General features: G+C 40.3%; 1 protein-coding gene across 1 annotated transcript in view; it reads right to left on the reverse strand.

Annotated features, from left to right (window-relative positions):
* LOC114064757 (clavesin-1) overlaps window positions 1–15,798 on the reverse strand; it is a 34,795-nt gene extending 18,997 nt beyond the window's left edge. The window contains exons 1-2 of the mRNA XM_027898076.1: window positions 15,626–15,798; window positions 5,140–5,757 (exon numbers count right to left, since the gene is read on the reverse strand). Of these exons, the coding sequence (XP_027753877.1) occupies window positions 5,140–5,524 (385 nt within the window). The 5' untranslated portion in view covers window positions 5,525–5,757; window positions 15,626–15,798. The remainder of the gene's footprint in view (window positions 1–5,139; window positions 5,758–15,625) is intronic.
* Between the last annotated feature and the right edge of the window lie 2,274 nt (window positions 15,799–18,072).

The raw sequence follows: 18,072 nt of genomic DNA on the forward strand, positions 1-18,072 counted from the left end.
ATTCAGCTACCATTTCATAATAGCTCAGTAATGTAATATAATTTCTTTTTTAAATTTTCTTGGCTATTTATTGTTCAATGCAATGGTTTCTTGTGATGTCAATCTGCATTGCTGTAAGCATCTCCCAACACAGAATGGTTACTTATTGACCAAACCCAAAGACTTGATGTGTAAAAATCATTCTGGTGTTGGAGATGGCTCTACTTCAGCTGTATTCTCTCATAATAAACAGCTACGAGGCTGAGTTACTGCCACAGTTTGCCTTTGACTATAAATCAGTCTCAACAGATGTTCATTCCTTCATATTCTATTAAGCATCTGAGATTATGTTTGAAATATATTGGAATAATCAGCACTTGAGACATATTCATTTATACCAACAGGATCTGGTGATGATAATATCCTTGTAATTACACCACTATGAGCATTCTCAGCAAGGACATATTTTTTTCTATTAAAATCCTTTAAAATATTTATAGCTCTTGGTTTACCACTATATCAGAGTATTTCCTTTCCCTTTAGCCTATTTAATACACTTTCCTACAGAATGTTAAGTGTCTGGCATTTAAGATTACTTGGTTAATAAAAACCAGTTTATGGCTAGCAGTAGACTTGAGATAATATGTTGTACACAAAGCAGCAGTTTTTTCCATCTGACTTACAGAATCTTTGGAGCTGTGTGACAGCTTCTAAGGCACAGACTGAAGACAGAAATTAATTACCATTTTACTGCAAAAGACTATGGGCAACCTTCTGCCCCCTACTCTTAAGACCCTATTTTCAGGGGATTGTGATTGGAGAGAGTCCTTCTGATGGATCTCCGCACAGAAATAAATTTTACTTTGGCTGAAAGATCTTGAAGGAAATATTTTTACTTGGAAGATTAATGAACACCTTCTGCTGAATTACTTGTTCACCCAAAGTTCCGTCTCCTCAGCGTATTAGCAGCATGTACTTGAAGGCAGTAGCCCATGTAGGAACAGCTGCAGTAGTTAGTGAAGGTTTTCCTCAATCCAACAGCTGAAAAGGCACTTTTGTCTGACTTCTTTAAAAGCTTCAATTTCACTAGAGGTGCATTTGAGGACTGAGGGCTTAGGTTAGGTGAGACTGACGAAATGAAAAAGTGTGATAAAGAGTATTTGTAATCTAGCACATGGAACATTAGTTTTTACGTGAAATCCTGGTTCATGTCTCATCAAAACTGTATGTGTACACGTGTTTATTTTAAAACCTGGGATTTTTTAAGACGCAAATTATTTAATCAAAAACATTCATTACATGGTTAGTTTGACATTTTGATCTGTCTTTATTACTCCACAATGTGCATTTAAAAATAAGGTGCTCTCTAAGAAATGGTCTAAGTCTTTGTGGGTTTCACTGAGTTCACACCTTGAGTTCTGATAAAAGAGAAAAATGGCCCTCCCCTGTACTGGTGTACAGTAATATAGCTCAAAATTTTTCCTTTCCCTTGCTATGGAACTTATCTGATCTCTTTCTTTTCTATCCATCTGCTCATTTTCACTTATTCAATACCTATGAAGTTTTCTGTTCTGTATCTATCATATGTGATTAACATTAACTAACAGATCCAAAATATACTATGCAGGACCTAGAGAGAAAGTGATGATGTCAACGCTAAGAAACCTGTCTAAGAACCAGAGGGAAATTGAACCAATGCAGCACATGCTAAATTAATGGAACTCTGGCACCCAGCAAACTTTGCAGATATCACAAAACCCTTGCAGTACAATTGATGAGGAGGACAGGTTTAGCTCTGCAGAAGAGCGTGAATCACATGCTAGACTGTGCCCACGTTATGGATGAGAATGTATGACACATTTACCAGTGGCATTTATATTTCAGAAAACAGTGACTTGAAAGCAAATTTGAGCTGAACATGGCTCAAAATGTGATAGAGAACTAAGAACACAGTGAAGTCTTAATCTAAAAGGAGAGAACTACCAAACAGAAGAGATAGTATTACCACATGATGAGTTATTAGTGAAAATCTTTATTCAGTTCATCCATCTGCACAATATCAACTGCACTAAAATGACAGGAACAATCCAGAAAAGAATGATGAAGAGTATTAGCAACCAGGAAAATCTTTCTAATTCTGCGAGTAAAGAAGTTAAAACTATTTAAGCTCTGATACATTAAGCTAGTGGATTACTTTGCAGAACATTATGTTTGCTGTGCTGGCTGCCCACAAGTATGTGCTTTACCTTGTGGACAACACAAGGTTGTTTTGTCCTCGAGGAAAATGGGGTTAGCTGTTTTACATTCACATGGTTAAAGGCGAGCACAAGAACCTCTGCTGCAGAGTAGCTAATGTACTATCTCCTTGTTGCCTGACAGCAACTTACCCTACAGTGCCACATCCTCAGTGAATTCAAAAGTAGGTTAGATATGACGTGGTCAAGACACAGAAGTACCAACATGAGAAGCTGTCATATTTTTGTGGTCTATTTAAACTAACACAATCCAGCAGCTGGAAGCTGAAGCTGGAAACATTGAGACTGAAAATTAAACCCTAGTTTTCTAAAGATGCTAGATCTATCAGTTACGTTCTTGAGGCTAAAATTGCAAATGTTTCTAAAGGCTCACATAGAAATTTTATCTTTGATACAGGGAATACCTTAGAAACATCTTGAGTCTGATTTGTCCAAGCAGTCACATTGCACAAATTTCCTTTTAAAATCACATTTCCTTTTAAAAATCAATATATTTAAAAGCACAGAAAGTTTCAAGGTTGCTTCTGCCTCCTCGACATGGGACCCCAACAGCAACCATATTCTCAGGAGCATAAATGAATGTCCCAGAATGTCTGGACTGAAAATCAATTTATGGATTATATCTATGCTGCTTTTAAAAGATCATTTATAAATTATTATTTCTTTATAAATCAGCCTTATAAATTAGGATTTGATCAAAAACAAAGAGAAGGCCCAGCCAGTGGCAAATGAGATTAAAATTAGAAAAGGCACGCTGAAGGTTGAGCTCTTACTCTTGCATGCCAACATCACGGCTAATTTCATTAGCATTCAGCTGAAATGTGAGCTTGTTAACATCTTGCCATCACTGAAGACACATCTATAGGGGGGTGCCCTATAGTTTTTTTGTGACAGTTATATTTCTTCTGGTCAATAACCTGCTTCTGTGCTGCTTAATAGGACATTGCACTCACCATTTCCTTCTCTTAAAAGCTTTCCTCTTGTTGATACCCTTAGACAGTAAGAAAGGAAGAGGAAATCCATTTACTTACAGCTGAAATCCTGTCCAAAATCCCTGTTACAGTTTGAGCGCTACAAAAGCCCACAAAAAAACCCACTTCTTGCCATCTGAATCCACAGAAGAGATGAGTTCCAGTGGCTGAGCTGAGGTAAAATTTTCACATGATTTTTAATTTCACTGAGGAGTCTTAAGAAAGTACATCCCATCCTATTTGCCTCGGTTTTCCTCCTTTGAAGGTTAAAATTATATTTTCAGAATCATGCAGGGTCACTTCTGGGTTTGCACATACAGACATCCAAACACACATATACACGTACATTGGTGCATATTAAAGGACTTGCAGAAAATCTGAGTCCAAATCTGACAGGAATAATTGCTCTGTCAAAAATCTCACTGCAGGAGCCTTAAACAGCAGCACTCTCAGCTTTCCAAGTGTAGGACTTGATGTACAAGGTTAATCACAAAGATTCATTTTGTTGAGGGATCAGAAACCCAAAGCTGGCTCTATATAATACCTAAATCCCTTAATTCAACCAGCAGAGCCACAGTGCTTCTGTCCTCTAAAGTTGATACTTTCTATTAATTCAAGATAACTGTGCATTCAGCTTTCTTTTCAGGCCAATTGCTAGAGGAAGAGTTTTGCTGTCGGAAGGAAAGAAAACTCACAGTTCCAAAAGACAGGAGATTAACTGCTGGTCCCTTTGTAGTTAATAGAACTTTTATTACTGCCTCCAGAGCAGGATTTCACCAAATATGTTTGATTATGTAAAGTTACATTTCTGTGTCCTTTTCTATACATTTATTTGCACGCAAATGAAAACCAGAAACTCTTCTGAACTCTGCTTTCACATGCAGATGAAAGGTTTTCCCTGAAAACAACTAACATGAAAAATTGCAGGCATATGTGTATTGTTCTCTAATAATTTCTCTGATGTAAATTCAAAGCTCCAATCTATTGACTCCTAAGGATAAGACACCTTCACGGAAAACTTCAGATCACGCCAAAGCAAAATCCTTCCTGGAACTCATCAGAACAGATACTCAAAACCTGAATTTGAATTTTGTTCTTTAGCATGACCTCTATAAAAAAATCAGCAAAACACATGGTAACCTTACAGCTGATGACACTTCTCCATCTCACCATGAAGACAGGGAAAATGGAATGGAATGACTTGTGAAGAAGAGGATAATGTGAACATGATATTCCTGGACCAGTCTCTTTTCTCTGTATCACTTCAAATACATGGTGAAAGCTGACTAATCACATTAACATTTAGGGACATCATTTTATAATAATGGCTGGGAGATATCTTTGTTCATACCATTCTGTTAAAGAAATGACCTGAACAGAAAATACACTTTGCATGAATCTCCCACTGATATGAGTAACATCATACAGTAATCAGCGTGGGCAGAAATTACAACACAGTTTGTGGAAGTACAGCATAGGTTGTAATTCTTGAAATGGTTCAAGCAAACAAACAAATAAATAAAGATCCCTTAGGAAGTCTGAAGACAGAACAAATATGGTCAGTTTCTTCTGCATCAGAAGAGCTATGAGAACATCTATGTGCTTTGAAACATTTGCTTTCTCTCAACCTGTTTGGCTAGTCTACCATATTGCCGAAACAACTGTATAATAGACATTAATAAATTTATAGCAAAAGACATTATCTGGCTAAAAAAATGGAAATATTTATTTAAAAAACCCAACAAACATGAGCTACCTATGTCCTAAAAATGATGAATGACAGGTGATCAGATGAGATGAAAGTTATAGTAAAATGGGTATATGACTACAAACTCTTTTACTGAAAATGGCTTTACTACTTCAAGTATAGTCACAAACATTCTGTTAGTGTGAGTGTATGTAAAAAGATAAGGACACTATCTACATTTACCTACTCTGATCCCAGTTGGCTGCAAAAAGCAGAAGAATCTTCCTGCCACAGTGGTCGCGATTTTCCAGTACTCCTGGGAACCCATCTGTCAGAGCCCGTTTGATTCCTGGATCGTCGGCCTTGAAGTTTTTGAACATTTCCAGGTTTAACTGGCGGTACTGGAAGTACTGAGCCAGCAGTCTGAAGGCCTCAGTTTGGTGAAACTTTCTGGCTCGGAGAAATCTCAAGATGAAGGCATCATCTGTACGTAAAAACCCGATGTCAGGCCTTGTGATAATCATGTCCCTGACTTGCTGGATATCCTGATGCAAAATGTCTGGGTTTTCATTCAGTTCCAGGCGGGCTTTCTCTATAGTCTCTGGACTAAGTCCAGCTTGTAAATGGGTCATCTCTGCAAAAAACTCTTTTCCAAATCCTTAAATTCGGATACTTTAGTAGAAGTGCTGATCCCATTCAACTGATGGTCCGCTATGAGTGTGAGCCATTCAGATGCTTTTTCCCATCAGGCTGATATTTACCAAACAAAAGCAAAGGGCTTTTCCTGTTCTTGCAGGAAGAGTAACAGGCAGTTCACATGTAGGATAATCCATCCAAAGGAAAGTGTTGTTTATTCCATCACTTACTAAAAGAAAAAGAAAACACATAAAATACTAAATACTTATATAAAGCTTGCAGGAATGCATTTTTGAATTTAGATAGACATAAAATTTCTTTGTATGCTTTATAGGTATGAGGATTCCAGTCAATTTCAGAATGAGTGCATTTAAGATAAGGCAGTCACTAACATCTTGAATGTATGTATTTAGGCTTTCAAAAAAGTAATGTGATTTATTGACAAATAATACTAAGCTGTATCAACTTACTATTCGAATACACTTTGCAATGTTGTCTTACAGAAGTGTGGGAGTTGAAGCATCCCATAACTTTAAGCCAGGAATGACAAAAGAAAAAATAACAGTAAGTTTTTTCCACTACTAACAGGAACAACATTTCAGCTTCATAAATACTCAGATTTACCCGCATCATACTAAGTAGAACAGCTGTTTGATTTGGTTTTATCAACTGTACTATCAACTTGTAGCTTTCCTTGAATTAAACACTAAGCTGACTGTAAAACTGATTTTTAAAAAATCCCAAACTCCATCAACATCGGGAATAATTTCTACTTTGTATAAACTCACTGAAGATATTTCCCATTGAGACTTAATACATCTTCATGGGAAGCTCTACATGAACAAGGTATTTGATGGTATTTAATCAGACAGGGCTGGTGTTTTAGTTGAAAAGAGACGTATTTTATACCAAATATATTTTTCAGTATATTGTAGCTTTCCTGCATAACTTGTTCTGAATTTCATTTTCATTTCTGTACTTTACCTAGAATTTTTTTTTGCAAATGATAGAAGAAAAGCTGCTTATTTTGTTATGTATGAACAAAACGGTACAGTGTATCTCTTACATTTCAGTGACATAATTAAGCAAGAGGCTGTCATCGAAGTCTGTGTAGTTACACTTGTGTGAAATAAGATCAAGGTCTGTCCCAATGTGATATGTGTGCGAAGAAAGATCAAGACCCATACAATTTTTCAGCCATCACAGAAACAGACAAGCAAATGTCCCCTGCCTCCACTGCTTAACTGATCTCTCTTTCTAACTTCTGAAAAATTGGTTTTAAAAATTAAAAGGGAATCCCTCAGTGAAAGACACATTTTTTGTATTTGAAGAAAGCTGTTTGGAAGGTTATGAATTATTTATAGTAAAACAACCATTTCACTCAGCTACTCCCCTGGGTTCAGCATTCTCAGATCAAACAAAGGGGAGAGCACGAGTCAAAGTATTTTTTGGTTCAGGGTTTGCTCCAAGTTACATTGCAGGACCTGGAAGTCAATCCACACAAGGGATGCCTCAGTTCCTTGTGTTGTGACCTTGCATGTTATTGATAAAATCTACATTTTAGATGCCGCAGCTGCAGTTCCAGGATGAGATCCCAAAATCTGAATACAGAGAGTTTCTGCATATTTGCTTAAAGGACATTTGTGGTGGGAGATAAGCTTTTCATTTAACAGCAATGTGAATTGGACTTTTTTGTAGGTAACACAAAGGAGAGTTTATTAAGCATCCTCTTTCTGTATTCACTGTGGAAATGGAACTGAAAAGAGCTACCTGCAGGGCAGAGTATCTGGTGATTGATCAGCCTGGGAAAACTTCAGGAAAGGCAGAGCTGGGAGAATAGAAGGCTTTCACAAGGCACTACAGAGTGCAAATGACTCAAGAGAAAAAAGTCCTCAGGTTTTGAGGGATAATTTATGGGTGCAGGTTATTCAATTCTGAAAGAAATAAGAGTTGTATTAAAGGTAGATTCCTCATATAGAAATAAAGTAACAGCTATTTGCTTTGCTCTTGCTTTCATTAGACCAAATTTGAATAACTCCTATTGTATCAACTGAATTCCACTGATGTAAAATTGCAGTAGGTTATAGGAAACCAAGCCAATATTTTGTGACTGAGATCTCAAATTAATGGTGACACTAGCATTTTCTTGCACAAATCATGATTTTAGTTACAACTGCCTCCATGAGCTAGTTAGGGGAGCTTAGGTGTGATACTGTCATTGGGGGAGTGTGGTACAAGGATTTGTCCCTCCTTAGTTTAAACAGCAAATAGTAGAGTAAGGAAACTGTTTGTGCTAAAGGATTCTCAGCAGAAGAGTGGAAGCAAGAAGCTTATCTGGGGTCTGCATTAGCTCTGGCTCAGGGCTCAGTATGAATTACAACACTTTTAGCACTCCTGTGGCTTCGAATCTGAAAATAATTGAATCACAGAATGTTTTAGGTTGAAAGGGACCTTTGAAAATCATCTGGTCCAACCTCCCTGTCATGAGCAGGGACATCTTTCACTAAACAGGTTGTTCAAAATTCCATTCAACTTGGCCCTGAACTCTTCCAAGGATTGAGCATTCACAATTTCTCTGAGCAACCAATTCTGTAGTCTCACCACCACTATCACAAAAAAATTCTTCTTTATATTCAGTGTGAACTTGTCTTTTTTCAGTTGAAAAATGTTATCCCTTGTCCTATTACTACAGGTCCTCCTAAAAAGTCTCTGACCGTCTTTCTTTTAAGCCCCTTTTAGATACTTGAAGGCTGCTGTAAGGTCTCTCTGAAGCTTTCTCTTCTTCATGCTGAACAACCCCAACTCTCTCAGCCTGTCTTCACAGGAGAGGTGCTCCAGCCCTCTGATCATTTTTGTGGCCCTTCTCTGGACCTGTTCTAAAATGTGCAAGGACTAGTGGAAGATAACTGTGTCACACACACAACCCCCAGTGGATTCATCCATTTTCTAGGAGTTTACAGGGAGTAAAACTGTTCATTTTCTGACTCCCATCTCCACCAAGATATTTTCTTCAGAAATAAGGCAAATTCTTGAAAGGTCAACTGCAGTCTGCTCCAGAAGAAAAATGAGATTTGACCAAGGAGATAAAGTCTGGCCCTTCTTATTGGATCCCCAAGTATTTAATGTCAAAATGGATGCTACTTATTTTCATTAAAGTTGCACACCATTTTTAACTAATTTAAATGCCCGGGATTACCTCAAGGTGAGGGAGATACAGTCCTTTCCTGTCAGACATTGTTGCTGAAAAAGCAACTTACAAATATTCAGCATAACATAAAATATATTTTTAAATGCGTTTCAGAGTTTTCTGATAGTGAGCTGAGCTATAACCATGGATTACAGTTATCCATAGATTATCCTGATTATCAGCCGGAACAGACTGCACTGAAATATTTTAGTGGTGTGAAGTTATATATTGCAAAATAATCTAAAATATGTGCGAAAAATTTTGTCGCTATTTTAATCACAGCACAAATCATAAGGTTAGTAATCCACTCTAAAACCATTGCCTTCAAGGAGCCTGATATATATCAATGGATGAGCTGTACTCCCACTACTAACCTTGACAATAAATTTAATGCTCCATAGCTAGCCAGTTTAATTGTCACTGCACTTTCTCAAATGGTACTGATTTATTCTGATTCCCAAGGTATAACAGACCATTTTCACCCCCTCCCACCCATGGCAATTTCTCCTTCTCTTCCAGTGTTGTGTGCGGCTCTCATCCATCTGCCAATTTTTCAGATGTTTACATCTTTGTTCAGTTTGGTTCAGGGTTGGTTTATCTTCCAAATGAAGATGCTGGCTTTTTTTCCCTACCTTGAATATTGTTGCTGCATGTTGGCACACTAGACTCTTTGTTATAGTCTCAACAGTTGTTTTTCTATCTTATGATTCTTTGTTCCCAAAGGACTATTTGCTCTTCTAATGTCTTTTCACAGCCACTTACAATAAATCATCCCTCCAAAGGAACAAAACGCAGATTAAAAAAAAAAAAAATTACAGAGATTTGAAACACAGCATACTTATACCCAAAAGGGACAGAAATTTCCACCAAAACTTTGGTGTCACATATCATTTTGGTTTATTCAATTCCAATCCAAACAAGAGAACAGCAAGGGACAGAGAGTGGCTTCAGGATGGGTAGCAAACTGAAAGTGGGATACAGTTTTTAGACAAGCAGCTTATATTTTTCATGATAAAAAATTTAGTTAATAGTAAAATGTATAGTAATACTATACAAACAAAAATGAAAATGACATATTATGGAAGATCTTAATATGCTTTACTGCTCTCTCTTCAATGACAGTTTCTGGATCAGCATTCAATCCCTATTTGCTCTGCATCCCCTGGAAGATTGGCCAAAACCTGTTCTTAATGATGATGGTATTTGTCTAGATCATTTTGTTCCTTCCCGCTTAGCTGTCCCTGCAATATCACTTGTTTTTTTTTTTTTTTTTTTTGAGGACTTCATGTCCATTTGGCCCTTTCCCATCCAATTCAGTTCCAGAAAGATTTTACTTGTCTCTGTGTCTACCAAGTGTTTTTCATTCAGTCCAAAGCTATATGGAGTGTGAAATTTCATTACCATGGTTTTCAAATGGAGAAGGAACTAGTGTTTGATCCTCACCTGGTATCAGGAGGCATCACTGCTAAGGTTTGGCTCATTATATAATTCCTAACTGCTAGCATTCATACAGACATTAGCTGCTAAAATCATGCCAGAGAGGAAGGGAGTGGGCAGGAAGGGAGGAAAAGTGGTAATCCAGAATGATTTCATCTCAGAGAGTGGGTGTCATCTCATTAAATTGCTTTTTGAAAAATATTTTGATGTGAACTGTGGAAAACCTCTTGGGGCTATGTTCTGCTTAGCAGGCGTTTCTTCATAAGGACTGGGTAGGGTGAATCCATATCTGTACCTATAGGAATGGTTCCTATGGCACTTTGTGGCCTTGGGGTACCTTAGTAGGAACCTGCTCTGGAAATGGAGTGGTCAGACATAGAATGGGAACTACTCCAGCTCCGTGAACTAATTTCAAAGGAGCAATGAGAAAAACTGATTCTCTCTTGTCCTTGATGGCAAGACCATGGCATCTTCCACAGATTGTGGGGAGAAGCACAGCCCTGAGTGATTTGCCTGAGATAGTGGAGGACACATTTCACATAGCTGGGAACAGATCATATGTCCCCTGAGCAACAAGTTTACACATTAATATCTGGGCAACCTTTCCTCTCTATGCATAATGCTCTGCATCATAAGAAAAACGTGAAGCCATGTTGCACACAGGGACATAGAGAGGTAGACAGCAATGTTTCCAGTGTCCCCAGTGTAATCATCTTAAGCTTCAAAGGCACAATCAGGACTCCCAAAGTGTACCGTTTCTTTAGATTTTGCAAAGACCAACCTCCCTATGGGGCTTTCCAACAGGACTGTCTCATATCCCAAGTCCAATAGCCTGGTTGCTCCTCACATTATTATAGAATCACAGAAAGGTTGACACTGGAAAGAACTTCTGGAGTCTATCTGGTCCAACCCCCTGCTCAAGCAGGGCCTCCTAGAGCTGGTTCCCCAGGACTCTATCCAGACAGCTTTTGAGTATCTCCAAGGAGGGAGACTCCACAGCCTTCCTGGGTGACTTCTGCCAGTGTTGTCACTCTCACAGTAAAAAAGTGTTTCCTGAAGTTCACAGCAAACCTTCCATGTTTCAGTTTGTGCCCTTTGCCTCTGGACCTGCATTGGACAACACTGAAAGGAGTCTGGCTCTATCTTCTTTGCATCTTTTCTTCAGGTATTTGTATGAACTAATAAGATCCTCCTGAGCCTGTTCTTCTCCAGGCTGGACAGTCACAGCTCTCTCAGCCTTTCTTCATGTGAGCAACACTCCAGTCCCTTCATCATCCTCGTAACCCTTTGTCAGACTTTATCCCATATGTCCATGTCTCTCTTGTACTGAGGAGCCCAGAATGGGACACAATACTACAGGTGTGGCCTCACCACCACTTCTTTTTAGCCCTTCCCTAAGGGTCTAGATTGTCTCAGTAAACATAAATGAGTTAAATATTGCAAGTCTTTCTTCTCCAGGTACTGATGCTCCTGTAAACCTTCACTAGGGAATAGTTGTTCCTCTTCAATATGAAAATAGTGAATGTTTGTTACTGTAGTTGCTGTGAGAGGAATTTCATGGTTTCTCACACTTTCCCAGGATAGAAAACCCTAGCTCAGGTACAAAAACCTAACATTTCCTTTAGTTCAGTAAAAACAACACATCATGCATTCCTATTCCCCTCATACTACAATCTTCTTGTTAGTTTGAGTCAGCTGCAGATTACCCTCAGGCCACATCTAAACGTCTAGAGCTGGTAATGTAGCCATGGCACAGCACAAAACCTGGCAGCAACTCAACTGATCTTTGCTGCTCTCTGCACAAATAAAAAAGTTAAACAAAATACCCATGAACTTGAAGAGATTAGTTCAACTTTTCTCGAAGTCATAGTTTTTAAGTGTTCACCAATCACAGATAAACTGCAAATCCCAGTGGGAACCTGAGGACCTGTGGCATGCCCCAGAAACAGCAGTCTATGAGGGACTTCCATGACAGCCATGAGCTACTGCAAGCACCTCCACGAAGAAAAGCATCCTGGCCACTATGGAACAGAGGTCACTTGTCCAATAATATAGAAACTTCTTGCAGCAGAAATTATCAGCAATATGCAAAACATGAATTCTGACCCCCAAGTCTCATAATTAAACTATATGCAGAAATCTGACAGCATGCAGTCATAATACTGGTGTCTGAAAATCCCTAAGTGCAGTAGAAATTGTTTTACAACATTTGCACAAAGATATACAGGAGAAGAAATAAGATGTTTGATATTACATTTTTAATAACATAAAGTTTATCTAATATTGCAGTTCTTTTGCTTCATGTTTCGAAAAATTAGGTTCCTTTAAAAAATATGAAATTCAATGGTGGTGTATGAGTGTTAACTTTCTTCTGCTTTATATATTATGCCAAAGAAAGGCATGTGTGGCATTCCATGGGGTGGCAGTAGGGGGAAGGAAGGGAAGGAGAGACAATCAGGGGCAGAAAGGAAGTAAGGAAGGCGGTAGGAAAGGAGGGAGTCAAGGAAGGAAAGGAAACGAGGGAAGGAAAAAGGAGGAAGGGAAGAGGGGAAAGAGGGAGGGATTCTGCACCCAGGAATTCATGCAATCCTCCTGGGTTTTGTTTGTTTTTTTGTTTTGTTTTTTTTTCTCTCATTCCTAATGAAGTCTGATCACAAGCCAAAGTTCTGCACATAGGTACTTCTCCCAAAGATGTAGATATAAAGTTTAACATACTTTGATAATACCTTGTGGGTTTGTTTTCTCAGTGGAGGAACATATCAGATTGAAGGAGTTTATAAATACTACTGAAGGAAAAAACCCACACCAAACAAACCAAAGCACCACTAAACTGTTTGGAAAATCTCGAAGAAAATCCACAGAGTAGCATTATATCATGAGGAAAAGGAATTATAACTCATGTGCCAAAAACCACGTGAACTTTGGTTCAGTGAATTTCCCACTCTATGAAAGCCTAATGTTGTTTCTTTTTCATTTGTTTTGTTAGTTTGTTTTAACTAGTAGGACCCAAGTGTCATATCTTGTTTGTGCATATGTCAGAGAGACACTACAGTACCGGGCTGTGAGAGAAAATAAAACTCACTTGCCAAGCAGCAGCACAATTGCTTCAGTAATTGCATAGTTCAGTAAACAATTGCATGAGTTTACAGTCTTAGTTTAAAGGAAATATTCTCCATCCTTTTATGAGGCTGATCATTTGTATTTCAACTGACATGGTCCTCTTCTGGAATATGAGGAGGCTGCTGTTAAATGTGTCAGTGAAATGACCTCTGTGTTCAAAGCACGTAGAGCTGAAGTGCTTTGACCCAGTGCTATGGGGTGGATTCTGCATTTCCTCCATTGCTGAACTCAATTACACTGCTTGGACTGCTACTCAGCAGTACTCAGGGCTACTCACTGCATCTGGTCTCTGCAGCAGCTTTCAAGTTATATATGATGATTAAATAAATTAAGAAGGTTTTTGGAAAAAGTTACAATATCTTTCACTGTCTTGCATATGCCTTACAAAAGTCTAATTTTTAGAAAATACTCAATAGCTTTTAGAGCTGGATGAGTCAACAGAATTTTTAAAATAATTGGCATCATTTGGTAACAGATATGTGACAACACAAGCTGCCCCTGTAAACTTCAAGCTGGGATAGATTTAATATGAGGAAAAGCTCTATAAGGTTATCTGAGTTATCATTATATGAAAAAGCAAGCCAGTAGCTTCCCTATGCAGAGCATGGCATAATACTGTTACATAATATGTCATGTAGATGTTGGCATTGTATTAACTTTTAGTACTGGAGAAAATCCATGTTATCATCTGATTACTCAGAAAGCACATGAAAGCAGTCTTTCTGTAATTTAATTTTTCTTTCCAAATAGGATCCAGTCACTGTTTAGTGATGGACAAGGAGTAGCCATCTGCTCCTTAACTTCATTATTCCCAGAGCTTGTTAAAACTGAGGAATCAGCATTTTGAAAAGGGGAAGCTCCCTTTCTCCTATGACCTTCCTCACCCTCCCAGGATTAAACCACTGCAAACAGAATTAAAGTCAGGCCAGTAGTACACATGGGGTTTCTCCAGCTGTTAGCTGCTTTGCATTTATTTTTATGCATGAAGCCCTGTCTGAACATCCTCATTTCTTGCAGAGACACAGTTTAATTCTTTACTTCCTGCAGCAAAGGATCCAAAGGGTAGGTGTGATTCACCTCACTTCTTCCCTGCACCCATTACTCATCACTGTTTGCCATTGGGAAGGCAATACACTTGACTGACCTCGCACATTCCCCCCTCCCTTTAATCCCTCTTCCCTCTTTGGGTTGAGTACACCTAGTAAAAACAGGCATCAATTTGCTAAGGAGCAAACAGGTATCTGCTGCTGTTTGGCAAACTTCTGTATGTCAACACTTGGCTGGAGTCCTTGCTTCATTAACTTAAAATCCCAGTTTTAACCCTTTGCTCTGCATCCCTCTCACCTCTCTCCTGCTCTCATATTGGATCTGGACTTTCCCTTCCAAGTTGTGTTCCCATTCTTCCTCAGCTCCTGGGCTGTTGAGCTGATTTTTCAGTCCCATACTCCTTTCAGGAAGGACTGGGGCTGATGATGGAGAAGGAAGACAGGAGGAAAAGAAAAGGCAGGAAAGTGAGGAATGTGGGGAACCGGGTAGAGAAGAAAGGAGGCAAGGGAGCAGGGCAAGGAGGAGAGTAGACAGGGAAGACAGAAAATGGGAAGGCAGGAAGAAGAGAATCAGAGAAGCAGGGCAAGGAAGACTGGAGGCAAAAGAGACAGAATAGATAGGAGACTGGAAGCAGGAAAAAAGGCAGGGAGGCAAGGGAGGCAGGGGAAGCAGAAAAGGAAAGGGGAAGTAAGGGAAGTAGAGCAGGCAGGGCAAAGAAGAGAGGCAGGGAGACGGGGAAGGAGGCACAGAGGCAGAGAGCAGAGGGAGGCAGAGAGCAGAGGGGTAGGACAGGCAGGAGAGACAGCCAGGGGAGGCAGGAGGCAGGGTAAGGAGGTAGGGAGGGAGCAGGCCAGCTAAGATGCAGAGGAGGCAGGGAACAGGGCCAGAAGGGAGCAGGGAGTCAGGGCAGGCATGAGGTAAGCAGTGGAGGCAGGGGACACAGCGACAGGGAAGGTAGCGAGCAGGGGAAGGAGGCAGGCAGGGCAAACAGATCAGGCAGGAGGCAAGGAAACAGAGGCAGAAGAGAGAGGTTGGGAGGAGGGAGGTAGATCAGGCAGGGAGCAGGGCAGGCAGGAGGGAGCAGGGGAGGCTGGGCAGGCAGGACGCAGGCGGCAGGAGGCAGGGAGCGGGGCAGGCAGGAGGGAGCAGGACAGGCAGGAGGCCGGGAAGGGAGCGGCCCCCTCCCGCAGCCGGAGCTGTCCGCCCAGCGGTGCTGAATCGCCGCACCCCGGGCCCGGAGGGGCGGGAGGCTCCGGGAGCGATCAGAGCCTCCCTGCGCAACCCCAGAGAAGGCAAATCCAAATACCTGCACAGCGCCGGCAGCTGCCGTGGGGCGGCGGAGGGCTGCGTGGGGTGGGTTTTTCCCCCTGTAGATGTCCTTGCTGCTGAGATGGGTGGGCGAGAAAGATCTCCCGGCTCCCGGGTTCCGGCTCAGATCTCTCTAGAAAACTGAATGAGCGAGCGCCAGCTCCACGGGGCTGTGATTTTTTTTTTTTTTTTTTTTTTTTTTTTTTTTTGGTAGGAGGCGTGTGCGCCAAAGCTTGGGTCCTTCCACTGCCGTCCCCCTGGGTCCTAAGCCCTCCTGCCGCCCGCTCGGCTGCCTCCCGGCGCTCCCGGCGCCCCTGGGATGCGGGCTAAGTGCTCCGTGCCGCTGTGGGAGCGGTGGGAAGCGGCTGCTGGCGGCCGGGAGGGCTCAGCACCGCGGGCTTCTACCCAGCGGCGTGGGCTTCACCGCCTTTTTTTCTAGCATCGCCCCTTTCGCAGCGAAAGTCGGGCAGAGCACAGCCTCCTGCGGCATTTACAGCAGCCACGGAAAAAGAGTGATCTTAATGGACCACGTATTATCGACCACGGGCTGCTTTAATGAACATGGCAGCCTGGGTTTATAAGAGAAGTTTCGTCTGGGTCGGACTGCAGGGACATCTAGCTCAGGGTGCTGTCAACAGCAGCACCCACAGGAAATGTCTGGTGAAGAATGTGAAAGCAGGACAATCTTCACCTCTGCGCTCTCTCAGCCCCTCTCCCAAGTACTTCAAGTTCAGGAATTTTCCCAGCAATGTAGTACCTGTGTTTTTCAAATGAATTTGTATTCCTTGAGAACAGTGTCTCCTTGAACACTCATAAATTTCTAGAACATCCTTCCATAATGTCTTTGACTAGGCAATCTATCTATTTCACAAACTATCACCTGTCTTTCGTTATAGGGATCTATAAGCTTTTGATAGTGGTGTAGAAAGGACAGAAGAAGGGAACTTCTTTTATTAAATTTGGTCCTGAAAATCACTTTCTGTACAAGCCTCATAAGACCTGTATTAAACCATACTTGGAAGACTTTGGGTGACATAGTGACCTTGGCAACCAAATTCACACCCATCCGCTTTTATCAACACACTAAACCCAACTAAATGTAGGTTTCTTCTTTTGTTACCCCTGTACATTGTGGAATAAAATTCCTGTGAAGTGGTGGATGAAAGTCAGCTGATTGTCCTGGTTTATTTGCTTTAGGTATATCTATTGAGTGAATTACTGAAGGATCTTATGCAGCAAAGAACTAGGTGATAAATGATAAAGATAAGGAGCAACTTCTACATGAGAAATGTAGACAGAGTAGGGTTCTTTAGCATGGAAAAAAAAAAGGTGAGTAAGTGTAGATAAAACAGTGATGTGGGTGGGGTTTTTTGTCATTTGTAACATTTCATAATAATGAGCAGAATGAGGAAGATAAATTGGAACAATATCTCAGTATTATTTCCAGTTTTAGGAATAGGAAAAATGGAATCCACTAGAGGCTAGCTTTGATTCAAACAAAAGGACATACTTGTTCACAAAATATTTAGTGAAGCTGTAAAACTCATTTCCAAAGGAATTCACGCTTCAGAAAATTGTAGGACATATTTATGGGAAAAGAAAAAACATTAAGGGCTTTTAAACATGAAGTCATGACCTCTGGCTCTGGAAGTCCCTGTTCCACAAATTGCTGAAGGCTGGGGTAATATTTATATGATTATATATGATTATATCCTTGCCCTGTTCTTGTTCTTTACCTTAGCCATCCACTGCTGATCCCTGCTGGAGATAGGCACTGGGTTCGATGGACATTTGCTCTGACCTAGTATTGACTTCTCTTATATTCTTATATACAAAGTAGACTTTGAGAATGTGAATGCAACAGGATCCATTTTGGTTTTGCTTTCCCTTGTAAGGGGAACATCCAGTGGTTTGATTCTATTTCAGAGAGTGTGCGTCCAGACAGAGTCATTTGCTTTTTAGAGGAATCACCCCAATATTAATGAGCAAAGGCAAAAGGAATCTGTGGGGAAGACGACTTGTGCTTTTAGAATGATTTCCATGCACAACCATTAATTTAACCCAAGCATGTCTGAAACTGGAGTATGAGATATTTGCATCTTATGACCCAACCACATTGAGTGGAAGACAAGAAGTAGCATCTCAAAGCAGAGAACTCAAAACCCTCACAAGAGCATTTGTCCCACCACTTGATATAAAGTATTTCTAGCTCCAGGTAAGTCAATAGTCAGTTATTAAGCAGTCTCATTAGATCATTATTTTCTGCATAGAGATCAGTTTGGAGATAAAAGAACAAGCACTGTGTTTTCATAATCCTCTTGCAAGCTTCCACTCTTGCACAGATGATAAAGATTAATGTACTAGCTACAGTAACTATGCAGTACTTCCCTGGGAATTGTTAATAATATTATGTGGAATGAACATGACTCTATAAACCAACTGCCT

This window comes from Empidonax traillii, unplaced genomic scaffold (genome assembly GCF_003031625.1).
Source record: "Empidonax traillii isolate 1590-97213 ecotype Southwest subspecies unplaced genomic scaffold, ASM303162v1 scaffold578:size403431, whole genome shotgun sequence".
Taxonomy (NCBI): Eukaryota; Metazoa; Chordata; class Aves; order Passeriformes; family Tyrannidae; genus Empidonax; species Empidonax traillii.